Source organism: Neopelma chrysocephalum, unplaced genomic scaffold, assembly GCF_003984885.1.
Source record: "Neopelma chrysocephalum unplaced genomic scaffold, ASM398488v2 Primary Assembly neopelma1_98, whole genome shotgun sequence".
Classification (NCBI taxonomy): Eukaryota; Metazoa; Chordata; class Aves; order Passeriformes; family Pipridae; genus Neopelma; species Neopelma chrysocephalum.
In genome coordinates this window covers 4,264,695-4,281,739 of record NW_020897761.1, presented here as the reverse complement: position 1 = coordinate 4,281,739, position 17,045 = coordinate 4,264,695, and the positions used below count along the sequence as shown (strand labels likewise).

General features: G+C 42.6%; 1 protein-coding gene across 4 annotated transcripts in view; it reads right to left on the bottom strand.

The window, feature by feature from the left end:
- Positions 1 to 208: 208 nt before the first annotated feature.
- Positions 209 to 17,045, bottom strand: part of MTA1 (metastasis associated 1) — a 76,181-nt gene continuing 59,344 nt past the window's right edge. For 2 of the 4 annotated variants that reach the window (XM_027694633.1, XM_027694634.1), the window contains 3 exons: positions 9,218 to 9,249; positions 6,213 to 6,364; positions 209 to 1,891 (listed from right to left, as the gene is read on the bottom strand). In XM_027694633.1, coding sequence (XP_027550434.1) covers positions 1,753 to 1,891; positions 6,213 to 6,364; positions 9,218 to 9,249 — 323 coding nt within the window. In that variant the 3' untranslated portion in view covers positions 209 to 1,752. Of the gene's footprint in view, positions 1,892 to 6,212; positions 6,365 to 9,217; positions 9,250 to 14,226; positions 14,239 to 17,045 lie in introns of all 4 variants that reach the window. The other 2 variants (XM_027694632.1, XM_027694636.1) reach the window with 2 other exon arrangements.

Here is a 17,045-nt window from a genome sequence, read left to right as displayed (position 1 = left end):
CTGGAAATGTTTGAACTGCACATGAGGGGAATCAAACTGTGAGTGACTCTTGCCCAGTACAACATAACAGCACCAGTGGCACAGGGATGCACAAACACTGGAGAGCAGAACACGGCTCCAGGGTGGGAGGGAAGGTGCAGAGGTGCGTGCACCAGGCAGACGGCCCCCGAGCTGCGGCGGCTATTTCACAAGAGACAAAAAGCAGATGTTTCACAAAAGCTCACTTTCCAGGTTTATTAAGTAAAGTTAACTGAATTGTTTTCATTTTGTGGGGATTCCTTTCCGTCTAACCTGGCAGGTTAGCAGAGTTGCACAGAATCACGGTTGGACTGTGATAACCCAAATACAACTTTGGCTCATCTCACCGCTGACACATATGGAATGACTTGGGGGTTATTACATGCTGTGTCTGCTTGAGGCAGGTACATGTACAGATCAGCACAAGTTGCAAATGATAGTTTACATCCTTTCAAAACCAAGCAGGGCATTCAGCAAATGCACTGCCATGAGAAGACATATGAAAAAGAAATGATACAGACTTGCAAATACATAAGAAGTTCAAGAGATGCAAGAAACCTCAAACACAAGAAATGTCAAGGGGGAAAAAACCACTTAATTTCAGACACAATGTGTTCAAATGAAAAGCCATCTGTAATTTAAAGTCCCTTCAAAACGGGAAACATACAGTAATGCAATTAAAGAGAAACCAGGTCTCATCCTGGGAAACGTGTCCAAAAGCACTGATGCACAAACAGGTTCAGAGTTCTAAGCAAAATGTCCCTGGGCATTGGTGTACTTGACTCTTGGAGCCAGAGCAAAGCAACTCATTACACTTGCTGGGCCTACTGCTGGCTCTCGGTGGCCTGACAGCACGTAGGATTCCAGGTGTCATAGAGAAGGCAGCACACAAACTGCTGGTTACTGGGAGAAATGCCACGGGCCACATCTCCCGGGGAGCAACTACAGTAAGGACACCTAATTCTGGTAGCCTGGCCTCCACTGCACACAACGTTAGTGTAATGTTCTGCAAGGTTCTTCAGTTCTTAGCTCACTCCTTTCTCAGCCTGAGTTGGTTCTGTCTCGTGCATGAGCACAACTGGCTGTGCAAAATGATCCAAAAAACAGAAGGGACAGGACCAAAGAAAACTGGCTGAACCTGGGGCTGGCTTTCAGCTCCTATTTTCAAATAGCAGTTAAAGGTTGGAAATTTATCTACAAAAGAAATAATATAAATGAAATAAAAAAATGGCACCGTCCACAAAATTAAAAAAAAAAAAGGAAAAGAAAAATCTTACAACACAGCCTCGTAAAAATGGCTTAGCAATGAGAGCTCAGTCACAAAATGAAGGGTTCTAGCTCTTCGTACATCAGAAGAGGAAACAAAGCTAAAAAGTACTAGTCCACATTCTCTTAATAAGTTAAACTTACTTTCCCTCCCCCTGTCTACAAAAGGGGTAGAAGCAAAAGGGAAAAGAGGCTACCAAAAATTAAAAAAAAAAAAAAAAGAAAAAGAAAAAAAAAGAAAGAGCGTGAGAGAGAAAGACAGAGAGAGATAGAGAGAGAGCAGTCTGTGGTCAGAGGCTCAGAGCAGGGCTGAGTTCCTTTTAAGGGTTTAAAAGATGCAAAACAGTTCCTCAAAAGTTCCCTCTCTTCGACAGTTAGTTCAATGCTGAGCCATAGAAACTCAAGTAGATACTGGAGGAGAGATTCTGTCGGGCAGATCCACCGCCGTGCGGAGCTGCTCAGCGTGTGTTAATCCTCGATGATTATGGGTTCATCATTCATGGGCTGGCGGAGCTGCACTGTCTGGATGGGCCGGAGGATAATAGGCTTGTAAGGGCGTCTGGCGGCTCGCTTGGCTTCGGAGGAGGAAAGCAGCTTGCGGATTTTCCTGCAGACAGTAAGGAAGAAAGGAAGGGATTACAGAGACTGGATGCTAAGGCAGCATAGGTTTCTCCCTTTCTCCAAGGGAAATCAGGCCTACACATGCAGGGGCTGCTCGCTAACGGGGTGGGCTGACTCTGGTTCTTTTTGCAACGTCTTCCCTGGGAAACTTAGGTTTTCTGATTTATAAACCCCCCAATGATGAGGAAATTGCATTCTCTGTTCCAGAATCCTTCCCCCTCAGAGCAGAAGACATTCTGGTCCAGCCTTGTAGCACCAGGGTCTACTGCTGTGAATATAACGTGAAATGGTCGGGATAGTCCATTTCTATACCACTGATTTATTTTGAATTTATTTTCAGCAGTCGGACATGCTGGAGGCAGCTTTGTGTGAATTTATAAAGCCAAGTTACAACCAAACCTCTTCTGGCAATGCTGGTCACTCCCCACCTGCTAATGCAGAGCACTCTGCCGCTCCTCAGCCCCAAGCAGGAGCTCACAGCTCCTGGAAACCCACAGCACAACACGGAGCTGTGCCTCAAGGCTGAGCTGTGCAGGGATGCTCCGTGACAGCCTCTAACCAGTGAACCAGTATTGGAGCCTTTCCCTCACACTGGGAACACTAATAGGGAGTCCCCTCTTCTTATTTCTTCCACACTATGTATGCCCAACCCAAAAATGGGCAATATTCATATCTTGCACTTGTTAAGGATTTCCCTATATGTTACAAGACTGGCAGCAAGTCTTATCAGATGCAGGAAGCAGTTTTCCACATGGAGAGAAAGCAACAGAGACAGAGAAAAGGGAGAGGATATACCAAAGTTTTAAAATTACCAAAATAAGTTAGACAGGGACAATACTGAATGACTGCTTGTTTCTTTTTGTCAATACCAGGCTTAGACGTAAAGGAAGTATCCTAAAAAAAACCCCATCAAAACCAAAATACCTGCAACATTCTCATTACTGTGTAATGAGAATGAGGAATTCTTTTACAGAGGATGTTGTAGTGGTCAAAGGCATATAGAGATTAGAGAGGAAAGTAATAAATATTCACAAGAGTAGTGCACCAGTACCCACTATGCACAGCCTTGAGCTGAGGAACTGGGGCAACAGGGAGGGTCTGATAAGGCAGCACTGCCTTCCCTTGCAGGCTCCTGATGGAACAAGTTTTTGGCTTAGCATGAGACCTGAGGGGAAGGGCTTTACAGTCCACATCTCAGCCATCCATCCCCCAAATCTGGTTAGTGAACATTGCTGGGACCAAAACCCCCTTTTGTTGATTGTTGAGGTTTTTTTGGTTGGTTGGTTTGGTTTATTTGTCAGTGGAAGAGATACATTCTTACTGAGCTGATGCCTATCACTGTGTTATGATTTCTGTCTTTGAGATACGATGGTTGCTGAAGAAAGTGGTCCTTCTCTCCTCTAAAACTTACCCTTAGCATCATGACAACTGACAAATCATCAAATCCAGCTGAAGATTTTGAATCGGCTCTTGTCAGATTTGGTCATCTCTTCACTTGTTTTTTTTGCCCACTGAACAAGACAAGTTGCTGCACAGAACTTACACCCATGCGGACATGTCTTTTGTTTGCCCAGTGTCCCTCTTTCTCTCTTCTCTGAAGTTGAAAGGCCACAGGAAGAGGAGAGAACAAGGTGGCAAAGTGATGGTGGGGGAGAAAAAAAATAAAACCTTGATGTAACGATTTTTCCAAGACTTTTTTGGCCGCATTTGATCTCCTTTTAGCCAGCAGAGCTCCTTGCAGCACCCCCATGTGCTTCCTTAGCCATGCCACCATCTGAAACACATCTTGCAGCAGTTCTAGATTCTGATCAGGTCACTCGCTGCCTCCGCTTGCATAAGTTATAAATGCCAAGTTTCTTACTGTGAGGCTTGAATGCAGAGACTTACTCCTTTCATTCGACCAGCTTTTCAAACTACTCCCTCAGAGCCATCCAGTTTTCCAGCACCGTTCTCAACAGTGCTACACAAAAAGGGGAGGAGGGAGCATGTAAAACTTCAGAAAAACCTACTTTCTGTGACTGAGAACACAGCCTGACCCTCAGCTGGAGGATGATATGCAGATATTGCAGCTAGATTGATTGCTACGGAGCCAACACAAAGCTCAAATTGTTTCAGAGCTCACAAACAAGTCTTACATTCTTGACACTGGAATGCAGCAGATGGTTCAGGGAAAAGTTAGAGGTGAAATGCCCGACAGAAAACCCGTGCCGCTGACAATGCTACAGTGCTCAGGCTTCCCTGCTCTTTAACAGGCTGCCAAAAATCTCCTTTCACCACTCACCAGTCAGCTAAGCAGCAAGGCTGTCAGACAAAGAAGACTTTTTTTTTCTTTTCTTTCTCTATTTTTAAATAGAAGAGATAAGATCTTACTGAGCTGATGTTTATCACTGAACTACGATTTTCATTAGAGATGCGCTGGTTGCTGTGGGACTCATCTTTCCTGTGTCAGTCAGTGGTTCTGTGTGAGCAAATGATTCTGAGTCTTTACAGTAAATTGTTGTCATGACCAACATCACACTTGATGAATATTCTCACTGTTCTGTACAGGTCAGAGGGCAGGACCTTGTACTGACACACTGCTACCACACACCTGCAGTATTTCATGTGAGTTGGATGATGAAGATGTCAAGAAGTGTTTTGTAGAAGTAGGATTATGAAATAAGCCTTGAGCATCTAAGGAGTGAATTAGAGACCATACAGCCTGCATCTACAATGGCATGTGAATTTGCCAGAGCTGCAGGTCTGAAACAGGGTTCCAGTACCTCTTTATCAAAGCAAGATGACAACAGGAATAAGGAAACTGCTTCCCCTGAAAATTAAATACTTTTCTCACTTAATTTTCAATCATATATGGAACCCCTCTGCTTTCTTTCACAGCATCTTGCAGGCACAGAAAGAAGGGAAAGACATGGTCAAGATATGAGCTGGTGTGAAATGCACAGTTGCATTAGAGGTGTCCATAGGGTCAAGTCTGAGAGGGAAATTTATTTCATGTTTCTTCTGAGTTCTTACAGGGTGCTTCCTGCCCTGAAATCTGATAATCCAATAGATCAGTGTCAGTAGCTCCAGCGTTACCAGTCTCAGCTTGTCTATGAAGCCCATTGTTGGTACTAGGCCCACAGACACTTGACATGCTTTGCAGGCTAAGATGGAGGTTGGGGATATCAAGACTGACTATTCACTTCATGCTGAACAAATCAATACTCAGAGTAGTGCCAAATTAGTAGTACCAGAAGAGACAAAGCACTCAAAACTCCTGACCTCCTCAGTCACTTGTAAGGGCTCAGACATCCAGTAATTCCCAGGTCCATCTCTGCAAGAAGCTGGAGAGAAAGATAAGTGCTTCTCTGCTGTTGGGGCACTGATATTGCAAGTGTTGATAACTCCAGGCTTCAGACCATGACAGAAGCCATATGGCACCTCTGCTCTCAGAAAGGGCTGGAAAGCAGGGCTGCAGCTTTGCTCTGACCTTCTTCAAGGTCACCCAGGAGAGAGACATCAAGTTCTTGGGAGGAAACCACACAAGCCTTCTCACCACACCCAGGAGCAACTCTCCCTCCCTTCCTAGTAATAATAATACTGGGAACATACACACAAAGCATTTGCATTAGGGATCAGGCCACATAGCTTCTACCACTCTGCCAGCAGTCTGTAAACAGAGTTTAAAGTGAAACTCACACAAGGAGTTTCTTTTGCTATTTTTATCCTGTGGGCGGACCAACAAGAGGGACTAGTAGAAGCAGTACCATCAAAGGAGGACACTGCAGGGCTAAATCTAACCACTAGTGGTGGCAAATATAAACCACCAAAGAAATGAGTCAACTCAGCCCACAGAAACCCTCTGTCACTTGCAGATTTCAGTACCCAGACACACGAGAAGGTGTTCTGAGAGGTAATACAGGAGAGTTCAACATGCAAGAGGGCACGCAGAGCTCTGTGTATAGGAGGCTCTGCTCCACAGCATCACCTGTGAGCCAGGGGGCCCCAATCCTGTCCCACTGCAGGGGGACCTCCAAGGGAAGTGATGGGTCTGAACCAGGTGAACTTCTCACCCCAGTCTTCCTCCCCTTTGTGCCCATCTCTTACAGTAACTCCTCTGGAAAAAGAAGAATCTGCTCTCTCTGGAATGCAAGTGCATGATGAGGTATTTCCCAGCCTTTACTCACCTCAACACTGGCAGTGGTCTCTGCCTTCAGTTTGTAGCAACAGATCTGCTGACAAGATCCCTGCCTAACCACAACATCAGCTGCAGCACCCACAAACCAAAAGGCCTCCCCTTAAATCCTCTGAAAGACCATGTTTCCTACCTGGTTTCTTCAGTGGCCATGTAAAAAACATCATCTGGTGCATCAATCCAGTTCATCCTCCTCCTTTTCACTGGAGGCATGGATCCACCACGAATTAATCGGACTTTTGTTGGGTATGATTTCCCATTGAGCAGCAAGTTTCGGCTTGGTCCCTAACATGATACATAAAAACGTACAGTTATGGACTGCAACAAACCTGCAGCAACATGTGAAAAGCACTCAAAGGAAAAGAGAATTAAAGTTTTCGTATAACTTGTTGAGAGTTTATGATAAATACTTCCCCTCTGGCCCAGAAGTGAACACAGAATTCACATATAAGCAATTGTTCAAAGCAGTACAAGTTAGGCACCTTCAATATGCAATAGGACAGCAATATTCCAGCGACAGGACAAATAATAAAATGGCAGGCATTACCAATATTCTGTTGCTTGTGTCTGAAAGATGACATCAAGTTCAAAAGATTGAGCATAAGAATTAAGATTTCAGCTACTACCATAAATCTAGAGCAACTCTACTGATTTCAGGGAAGGAAATCTAGCTACCGAGCAAATCAAACACAAAAATCAGTATTTACAGTTATTCTGCGGTACTAAACTTACCCATATCCTTTTTGTTCTAGGGAGGTTAATATTTAGTGAGGATAGTATAGAATTAAATATGTTGTTGAAAACAAATCTAGCAGCTTTAATAATAAAATCCTTTTAGTACTGAGCACCACAGATTTCCCATAACAAAACTTTTGCTTTGCGAATGAACACAGGCATCATTTTCCAGACCCACAGTAACCCCTCTTTGACTCAACTGGAAAAACATGAACTGTTATTAAGAGAGGTGCAGATGAAAGGGAGCAAAGTGTTAAGCTTCTCAAATGCAGTTGTCCTTGATCATTGAAGTCCAGTTCTGCTGCCCCTCTTCCTGCTGATTAGCACATTGAGAAATCCCACTGAAATCACTAACACTGAACAGTTGGGAAAGATGCAAAATGAAGGCCCAGAAAATTTGATATGAATAAATTAAAGCTGGTCAGAAAACATCCTGGTATAAATTTAATTCATTCGAGGTCAGACCATCTCCCCAGATGCACCAAGGCTTCCCCTTCTGCCCAAGGAATGGGAAACTGAGCATGTAAGTCAGAGATGTCTGCGCTGGGAGATCCACCCCAGAAGGAACAGTGGGGACATGAGGTGTTCAAATCCTTAAGTATCAGGTCATTGCAAAAGCTCAACCAAATTATAACACCTTGACTTACAAAGGGAAGACTTCAGTCTGACAACCAAGGGAAAAAACCCAACAAAACCCTGCATCTATTTCATTTTTTATCTGAGGAGAAAATAAAAAATGATAGATGACTTTTTTTTGACCAGCCTTAATCAACTGCTCTAGCAAGATCTGCTTCCTGTAGAACATCAGGGCTTTAGAGCTAAACAAACAAAACCCCACCTTTTAAAATCCTAACCTATTTAAAACTGTTGCATACGAGTACAATAACAGTTTAATTTCTTAGTTGCCCAGCTCCGTGTGAAACAAGACAACTTTGGCACCACAGCAGACCACTGAAATACTTCAACAATTGCTTTTAGATTTGGCATTTGTTAAGCAAAAGGTTTCAAATAAAAGCTTTTCTGATGGCTTTTTTTTTTTCCCCTCCACCAGGCTTCTCCAAGAAAATCCTTTTGTTGAAGTTGCAAAGGATATTTTTTCCACATGTGCAACATACACAGGAGAGCAACCCTGGAAAACGTTCTTGAAAATACCTAGAAAGGGCACCCCTGTGCTTCCAGGTTGCCTTTTCTCTACCTGCACAGTGAAATCTATTTCAAGTGATACATCCTGAAATGCAGACCTTTTATTTTTCATTCAGTAGCACATTTTATCAGGCAACCAGAAATCAAGACAGTTCTGGAGGTTTCACTCTAAAACACCTAAAAAGTTATTAGGTCATCACAGATTTCTCCCACTGCTCTGAGTTGGTTTATTCAGCAGACACAAACAAGTAGCCAGTCTCCTCAGTGACACAAAATTAAGCTGAATTCACGGAGGAATACAATTTACCACTTCGGATCAAGGAACAAACTGAAGGAATACTCTGTTATTACAAGCAGCCTGGCATGCTCAAGTTGTAGCCTCCCCTCAGGACTCTACACACTATGCCAGAACATTGTCAGATTTAATAATGCCCGTGATTGCTGTTCAGTGACCACCAGTCACACCTGCTGCTGACTAACCTGTGTCACAGGGACTCTGCTGACACCAGGGCATTGTGGCAGTTCAGCTAATGAGGCAAACCTCACTTTATCAACATCAGAAGATCATTTGGGGGGTGGGGGGGAAATATGCTTGAAGTTGTCTCCCATAATCCACATGTAAGGGCCAAAGGGGATACACAGCCTTTGCACTGGCCCCTTCACGCTGGGGTGAATTTCATGAGAAAGCATTTTGCCAGAGACATCACTGAGACTGGCTATTTGCTTCTGTCCTTTATTAAACTCAGCACAATAGGTGAAAGGGTAGGAATAATTTTTACTCAAAAAACAACAAAAAAAAGGAACATAAAATACAAGCATTCTCAGCAGACAACTTGCACACCAACTTCCTAAAAAAAAAAAAACAAACGAAAATCCCTGTTTTCCAAACAAACCTTCCATCATTTAAACCTTTCTCCTGCAGGGAAACACATTCCACCTAGAAACACATCCCAAAACTTTGCTGTAAACAGCCACTCAGTTTCTGCATGAGCAGAAACAAAATGTGCCATTCAAAACAGGATCTCATTTGTAGATAAACAGGTAGATAGATTTGAGGTTTAAAATGTATTTAACCAATTGGATGTTTCATATGCCCCAAAATAAATTCTTTTTTTTTTTAACTTTTCGGTTAATTGGGAAATGTGACCAGCTGCAAACAGCAAAGGTGGAAGTGAGCACTACGGTTTAATGGGGTGTTCTATCTAGCACGGGTTAATAATTCTTCTTTTCCCTGTTTTGGTTAAATGAACATTCTCTTACCATTTGTCTGGTTTGTCCGTGGTTAGGCAGACCTAACAAACAGGAAAGAGAATAGAGCTGGTAAGACCATTGCTTTTCCAAGACAGAAAAAAGTACAAAATCAAAACACACGCAGCTATGATTGCAACTGTGTTGTTTTGCTAAGACTAGAGCTGTCTACTGAACTAACTTCTCCCATCCTAGAAAAGTGACTGAGAAAAGAGCTTCCTTAACAACATGGTTTGAAGAGCAGAGGCCCCAAGTTACAAACACGTTCCATTTGCCCAGTCTTTTCTCCGTTTACTCTCACCTTCTTCAAACTACCACTAAAAGTACACCTCCTCTTTCGGATCCAAGGTTTTCTGCAAGTCTTGGGAAAAATCTGACGTTCTGTTTTTACTTTGAGGAATTTACTGACGTCAAGGAGGAGAAGGTGGAAGGCATTATTCACTGTCAAGACAGCAACAAACAAGAATCTTTCCATCCTCCTTGGGTCCCCTGGGAACCCCTCGGCTCAGACGTCAGCTACAAGCTGTTAGCAAACAGAGCATATCTGCTGAACCTACCACAAGTAAATACTTCCACAGGCGTAGCTCCATCAGTCACAGAGCACAGCGACTCCAGCTACCACACAAAGCCCTTCCCCAGCAACACAAACAGCGCCCTACAGCACCGAGCACAACAGCCTGGTCTGACAAGGTGCTTCGCTGCACTATCAGGTGCCCCATCACGCTGCCACAGTGCTTGCACTGGACTGCACTTTGCAGACAGTCCCTGCAGGACAAGCAAAGGTCTGGGGGTTTAGGAGAAGGATGTGTTGCTGTAAGGCAGCATGGCATGGCACCATTTGGTTTTCTAAGATGCATGCTCTCAGGAAACAGCATTTCATTAACATCCGTGCACCAAACCACCTTTCTCATCCCCTTCTGGCTGAGAAACAACACGTCAGTACATCAAATCCAACAGGTACTACAGGACAGGCATCAGCAAATGCTGTCACTGGCTGCAGAAGGTACCACTATGAATTCTGCATTCACATTCACAGCAAGCTTCCCAGCTTGAACCTTCCCACTGCCAGTGAGTTAAGCTGTGATGAGAAAGCAAAACTTTTCAAAGAAACCAGCAAAAATGAACTTTCACAGCTCATGGTCCGTATTCCAACAGGTCCCCTGAGGTTCTCCTTTGTAAAACCAAACATACTGTATTTGCATCAGGTATGACAGGAAACACAGGCCACAGCAATGTATCAGGAGGGAGGAAGGCGGAACAGGGGACATTTTCTGAGCACTGAGTATCGTGACACCACATTAAAACCGACAGTTTATATCAAGTGTATTTTGCATTCTGTGTAGCTGTATGCTGTCAGCTACCCTAAATGAGAAGACACATGGTTTCAGTTTTTGCAGCATTTTTGTGTTTAAGTATCCACGGAGAAGAAGAAGTAATTGCCAAAAAGATTTCCACCAAATCTGTAGGACAGATGTACCAGGCACCAAGTTAAAAGACCAATAGCAACCTTTGGATGTTGACAAAGGCAATGCAGGCGCCAGATAATCATTCCTTTTTACATGGGAGCAGCAATTGCATCCAAAACACAGCTGTGAGCAGCCGTTTGAGATGGATGGACAAAGAGCTCCACGGATGCTGGGAAACAGCACAGCCAGCAGGATGCAACCAGAATCTGTCAGCTTAAGAGCTAAGCTCCAGCACTCGTCTTTTATTTCCCCCTTCCATAACTGAAAGATAATGTTTTCTCCATTCACAGGAGCTCTGAGAGATGTAAATCAACTGATGCTAGTCCCTGGACTGAAGCCACACATTTTGTTTTAACTGCAGACCAGATCAGTTCTTTTCTTGCATGAAGACCATCCCTGATGCCAAAAACCACTGGGCTACAGAAGCAGCTGATATGTGGCTGCTGCGATGACTATTGCTGGATGTATGACAGACAGTAAACAGTGCTATTCCTAAGCACCACAATTAACCCAGAATATTCCATGGGGAGAAGTGACAGATGCAAAATGAGCAAAGGCTAAGCAGAAGTGCTGCTTGCTCTGAGCCCCAAAGCTTCAGAGCCCTCAAACAGCAGAGAAGCAGTGCTAACAACAGGTACACACCTCGCTCCCAATCTCCCATTTCTAGCATAAAGCTGCCCATGACCACTTTTTGCTCCAGTAAAATAGGACACAAAACAAAGCTACAGTTTCAATAGAATTTATACTCTTGGTATCACAGCAGTAAGGTATCAATTAGCATGTTAATCTTAGTGAATTAATCCGTGAATTTTCCCTTTAGTCACACTTCAATAACTGAAGTCTGAGAGAATGAAAACAGGCACTAAAAAGATCTTATTCACTTGGCAATTAAAAAAAAATTACAGTAAAAGTATATGAAGCCAAAGCACTGCTGTTAAATGAGCAACTTTTATGCACCAAAGAGATGCAGAGAGACAGCACAACATCTGTAACCCATTGCAGAACAGCTGGCAAGTCAACAGGATGCATCTGTACTGGAAACAATGGATTCTCACCCAAAAGTTTTTGGTGGCTTCTGTGCAAGAGATGAAGTCTGTGAGATGCAGACACCTCTACAAACTAAACCAATCCTCTGTCTCTGGGTGAGCAGGGTACAGACAGGTAACTCACCATCTCAGACTCAGACCTGCCCCACGTGCCTGCTCCATTTTCACAGATCAAGGTTTGAGAGAGAGATGTCTCACACACATGCATCCACAAGCAGGTTAAAAATAAGACAACATAGGAATTTAAATCAGCAGCAGAATACAACAGTTTTGGCAGCTCCTCTCCAAGAAAAAAAACTGTCCAACTTTATTTTATGGTGGAATGTCTAGAGAAGCCATGGGGCAGAAAGTTTTGAGGCAAACCTCACTTTATCCACATCAGAAGATCATTTGGGGGGCTAAAATGATAATCTAAGGTCCAACTGCTTGAATTTACACAGCTCCACATCAGAAACAACACTGACCTCCTCCAAATGACACAGAAATACACAAACAACAAAAGGAGCTTTTAGGATTGACCAAACCTTTAAAACCACAAAGTGTAAAGGTCTACAGTCATGCCTGTAAGTAGGTCTTCCACTCTTTTGCAGCCAAAGAAATTGAAATATACTCTGAAAACTCCAGATTAAATGTTTGAGGTTTTTTTCCACAGCATTGAAAAGAACTCAAGGCCCTAGAAAATCTCCTGACATCCAATTCCTCCTGCCAGTCTCTGAAATAAAGAGGAAGTACCAGAGGAAAAAATGAAGACAAATTGAAGGTATAGCTGCAGAGAATCATAAATGTCCTTTGCCACAGATGATTCTACATTGTTACTGAAATGGTAATAAAACACCTAATCCCTGTACAGAGATTAGCTGACACCCTCAGAGCAGGCTTTCCCTCCCCACAACTTAGTGCCAAAGACCTCAGAACTGTTCCTCAAGCATAAGCACAATCATAGAGATTTTGGCTGAAAACCAGTCCAGCAGGTTACTATGCCCTACTGATCCTTTCTTCTTGAAGTATCAAAGCTGCAGATGAATATACTTTCACCTAAGAAAGCATAGGTGGGGAAGGACTACCACAAACAGCAACACAAGTCTGTTATTACTGGGAAACTACCTCTCAGTCAACCAACCCGTTCCTTTTCTAACACTCTCACTCCATTTGAATCTCATGCTTTCAGATTTGTTTAAAATAAAAATTCTGAATGAGAGAATACCTAAACTTCCATCAGCAACTAGAGCACTACCCCAAGAGCATACTGAGGGAGCAGGGGATAGGTGGCACCCAATAACATCGAGTGGAGTGGTGGAATCTAATTTCCCAATGGAAAGCAAACCAGCACATCTGGTTCCCACTGGCAGCCTGACACTAAGCATGCTCTTTGCTGATCCAGTCCCATCCCCTGTGACTCTAGAGAGAGGACCTCAGCATCTCAGCGGCAGCATACAAAAATCACTCCCACTGCTCAGTTTGTGCCTGCTTTTTTGCCAACACCACACAATACACAACTGCCATTTTGAGAAGTGGAAGAGCCTAAACCCTCAGCAGCATGCCCAACACAGGCTGGAGTGCAGGGATGTTCCCATGAAGTTACTACAGCAAGCTTCAAGAAGCTGAAGCATGGACAATTTTCTGCTTGGGTAGAAACCTTCCAGTGCTTTTCCATGTCTGAACATACAACACTGCTGCTGGATATTTACAGTCCATTTCATAGTTCGACACAAGTCTGTACAAAACCGACCCAATTACCAAGGAGGAAGAGTAGCCCAGCTTCCAGCCACTGGACACAACCTGGAGTTAAATTTATATTTATACAAAGTTACTAACTTCAGTCTTCAGAGTACCTACCACACACAAAAATATAGGTCTTCATCAAGCAATTAGTCAGATGGCATTTTGTTTTTTACCTTCTGTTTACCAACGAGAAGTATCATGCAGAGCATGCAATATGCAGCAAGATTCATAAGTGCATCTCCAGTCACAGTGAATGTAGAGAATTTCATGTACACTTTCACAACCAGCAACTTTACTTCACTAAAATACATTCCTTTCAAAAATCCATACACTCTTTATACGCATTTTCCTTTTCCAAAAGGAATCCTCCTCCTGGGATTCCATCCTTCCCAGCAGTAACAAAAACATCAACAGTATCATATTTGTGAGCAAGTTAGAAAAAAAAAATAAAAATTCATGCATGAATGAGGCTTGATGAACAAGGATTTCAATTCCAGGTTACTGGTTCACTTGAGGCAGTCTCAGTTTGTTGACATATACACACATACACTTTTTGCAAGCTTGGAAGAACACTTTAGCACCCCTCCCTTTCTTATAACTACCAAGAGTGTGTTATTGCTGTGAGCAGATTGAGTGTCCACCTTCTAACAATCAGAGGCTACAAACTTTCAGGAATGCAAGTGCAACAAGCAGAACAGAACATAAATTGTACCAAACACCACCTAGACTAACATTTCCTTCAAATTCTGTTGCACATAAAACAATGTTAAATTTGCAATTTACTTACCTAAGTAAGTTCCTACCAAGATTGGCAAAGGAAAAGGAAAAAAAAGATTTAAGGTTAAAAAAAGAGAAAGATTGACGTAGTTCAGAATACAGCCCAGCCCCATGCAACAAATAGAGATATACAGACTGGTTTGGTTGTAAAGAAACGCAGAAGTGATCACAGTTCTCTGTTGCACAGATAAACCCAAGACAACATCAAACACACAGTAACTCCAAATGAGAGATTTTGCAAAGAGTGGCTTTAATTTTGAATGAGTAAGTATTGGTCTGTTACCCACCTCTTTCCACTAACCCCTGCACATTAACTTCATTGGATTTGGACAGCATTTCCTACAATGCTTGGTCTAACAGGTCTCACTAATTTACTGTAACCACTGTGCCGCACAGATGTGTCTCTTCATGCAAAGCTGTACCTCCTGCTACAAGTACTTCAAGGACCCTGCTAATACTTTCTGGATAGTGACAGCCAACTCCAAGAAGTCAGCAGCTACCCTTGGACAAGGATGTTGAGAATGGAGAGCTGCCACCTGTCTCACGGTTGAGCCAATCAATACTATCCACTTGCATTAGAAAAAGAGCATCATATATATCCTGCCTGGCTGTAACACAATAAGTGGTTTAAAAGAGGCAACAAAACCACGCACATCTCACTGCTTTAGGATTTGCTGATCCAAGCTATGTAAACTAGAAAGCACTGAATTATTCACTATTCTTAGATTTAGGAGCATTATACATCATATACATATATGTGTGTGTGTGTGAATATATATATATGAATGATATGTGTCACACAGGTAGATTCCACTCAATTACAAATTCAGGCTTTGTACTATCTCGGAATTTGCAATTCTGCCCTTGCACTGTTATACATTCATTTCCTCTCACATTAATTACACCTGCTCTCTACCACTGCCTTGGGATATGCACTCGCCTCTCACTCAATCAACATCTGCATCTTCCTCCATCCCATTGCTCCTAGATAAAATGGTTTTTAGTAGCTGATCCATAGAGCATGATGCCCATCTGCTGATTTAATTTTCAGATCTTTATCCATAACACCAAAAGAAACTAAACACAGTATCATGGTTAAACTGAAGGCAAGTGAAAAAAATTTCACCTAACATCTGAATACAAAATCCTAAGTAAAATTCTCAAAAATAATCAGTACTTTTGTCAAATAATCTAAAGCAAGGAAGTTGCACAGGCACAAGCTTTACAAGCAACTTGCCATTCTTCCCAGCTGTGCTGCTGTTGGCAAGAAACAGTCATTCCATTAAAAAACACTGAACATTTTCTCTCTTGTCAGGAGTCAACATTACTGTGGTTTGGATATCAACAGCTAAGGCCAGGACTTTTCCCCCATACCCCCTGTATCGCACTTTTCACTAAAGGACCAATACACCCTCCTCAACTTTGGAAGGACAACTGGGGCCACTGCTGATAAAGGCAGAATTTTGATGCATTTTCTGCAAGGTCTAAGTCAGCTGGAAAAAAAACCTCTGAGATAATTCTGGTCCCCCACATAGCTGATGTTACAGAACTTCCCTACTTTCCCACTTCAATAGCTGGTTTTGCTCAAGAACAGTTTTTCCACTGTCATGCTCATCTCTTGATAACTGAACTAAAGCCATGCTAGGCTGATGAATGCTTCAATTTCTAGAAGTTCATTCACGTTTCCCAAAAAGGAGGTGAGAGACAATGAACCAGAATACGTTAAATTGGATTGACATTCCATTTGGGTTTAGAAATCCCCAGCAGCAGAAGCAAGGTATTCCAACAGTTAATTAACCTCGCTCGAAAATCTGCAGCTTGTTTCCAGCCAAAATTTTTCTACTGTACCTTCTGGCTACTGCAGCTCATTATTAGATTCCCAGCTAGACAAAAAGCCCTCTATTATTATACTTCTGCTGCTCCTGTCAGCAGAGACAAACATCTACAACTTCCACTTTGGTAAAAGCATTTTCCATTATACAGTGTGTTTTCCAGTCCCTTCACCGTTTTCACAGCTCTTCTATAAACCCTCTCCAATTTTCAGCATTCGATCCACTACCATGGTATCAATGCAAGTTTGTTGCTGGGAAAAGCCTTCCCTTTATTCCAGCTACTCATTCGTGTCCTCCCTCTTTCTGCCAATTCTAGAGTGCATGTGATGACCCTGAAAAACAAATTTGATTACATGAAAGCTAACATGGTATAAAAGAGAGGGGAGAAAAATAAAAATCTAACAATGCTCCCTCCCTTCCCCCAGCAGGAATTTGCATAGACAAGTACCACATGGATCCCACACTGGATAGGTGTAAGGAATCAAGTAAACAGGTTCCAGAACATAAAACATCCTCTCTATCTCTCTAGAGGAAGTTTCATGGCGAAGATTGTGAGTCAAGCTCCAGAACATTAGTGAAAAAGCAATAAACTGGTAATTTTTTTAAATCTTACTGTATTTGACAGCTTAGGAGACTCCTTGTACTTTTCATGCTCCAAAAATAGGATCCTGCAGCAATTTGTCCATGCTAATCTAATGTTGAAGGAGAGCTGGGAAGGGCACTGTATGCCTAATGATGCCTCCAAGATGATTTAAAGAGGAGGAAAACAAAATAGATGAAAGGACTACACCCTTCTTATAAAATAGAGTGGAGGTAGTGAGGAGATGAGACTAAGAATATTTTCCTGCCCTTGGAATTCAGGCACCAGTCAAAACTCAAGATGCCCGGCCAGACAAATCATATTTAAAGCTTGAAAAAGTTAAGGTCTCAAGGGTTAAGCAGAGATGAGTCAGAAAAAGAAAAGTTAAAATTACTTAGCTGGAGTTACAGTAGCAAG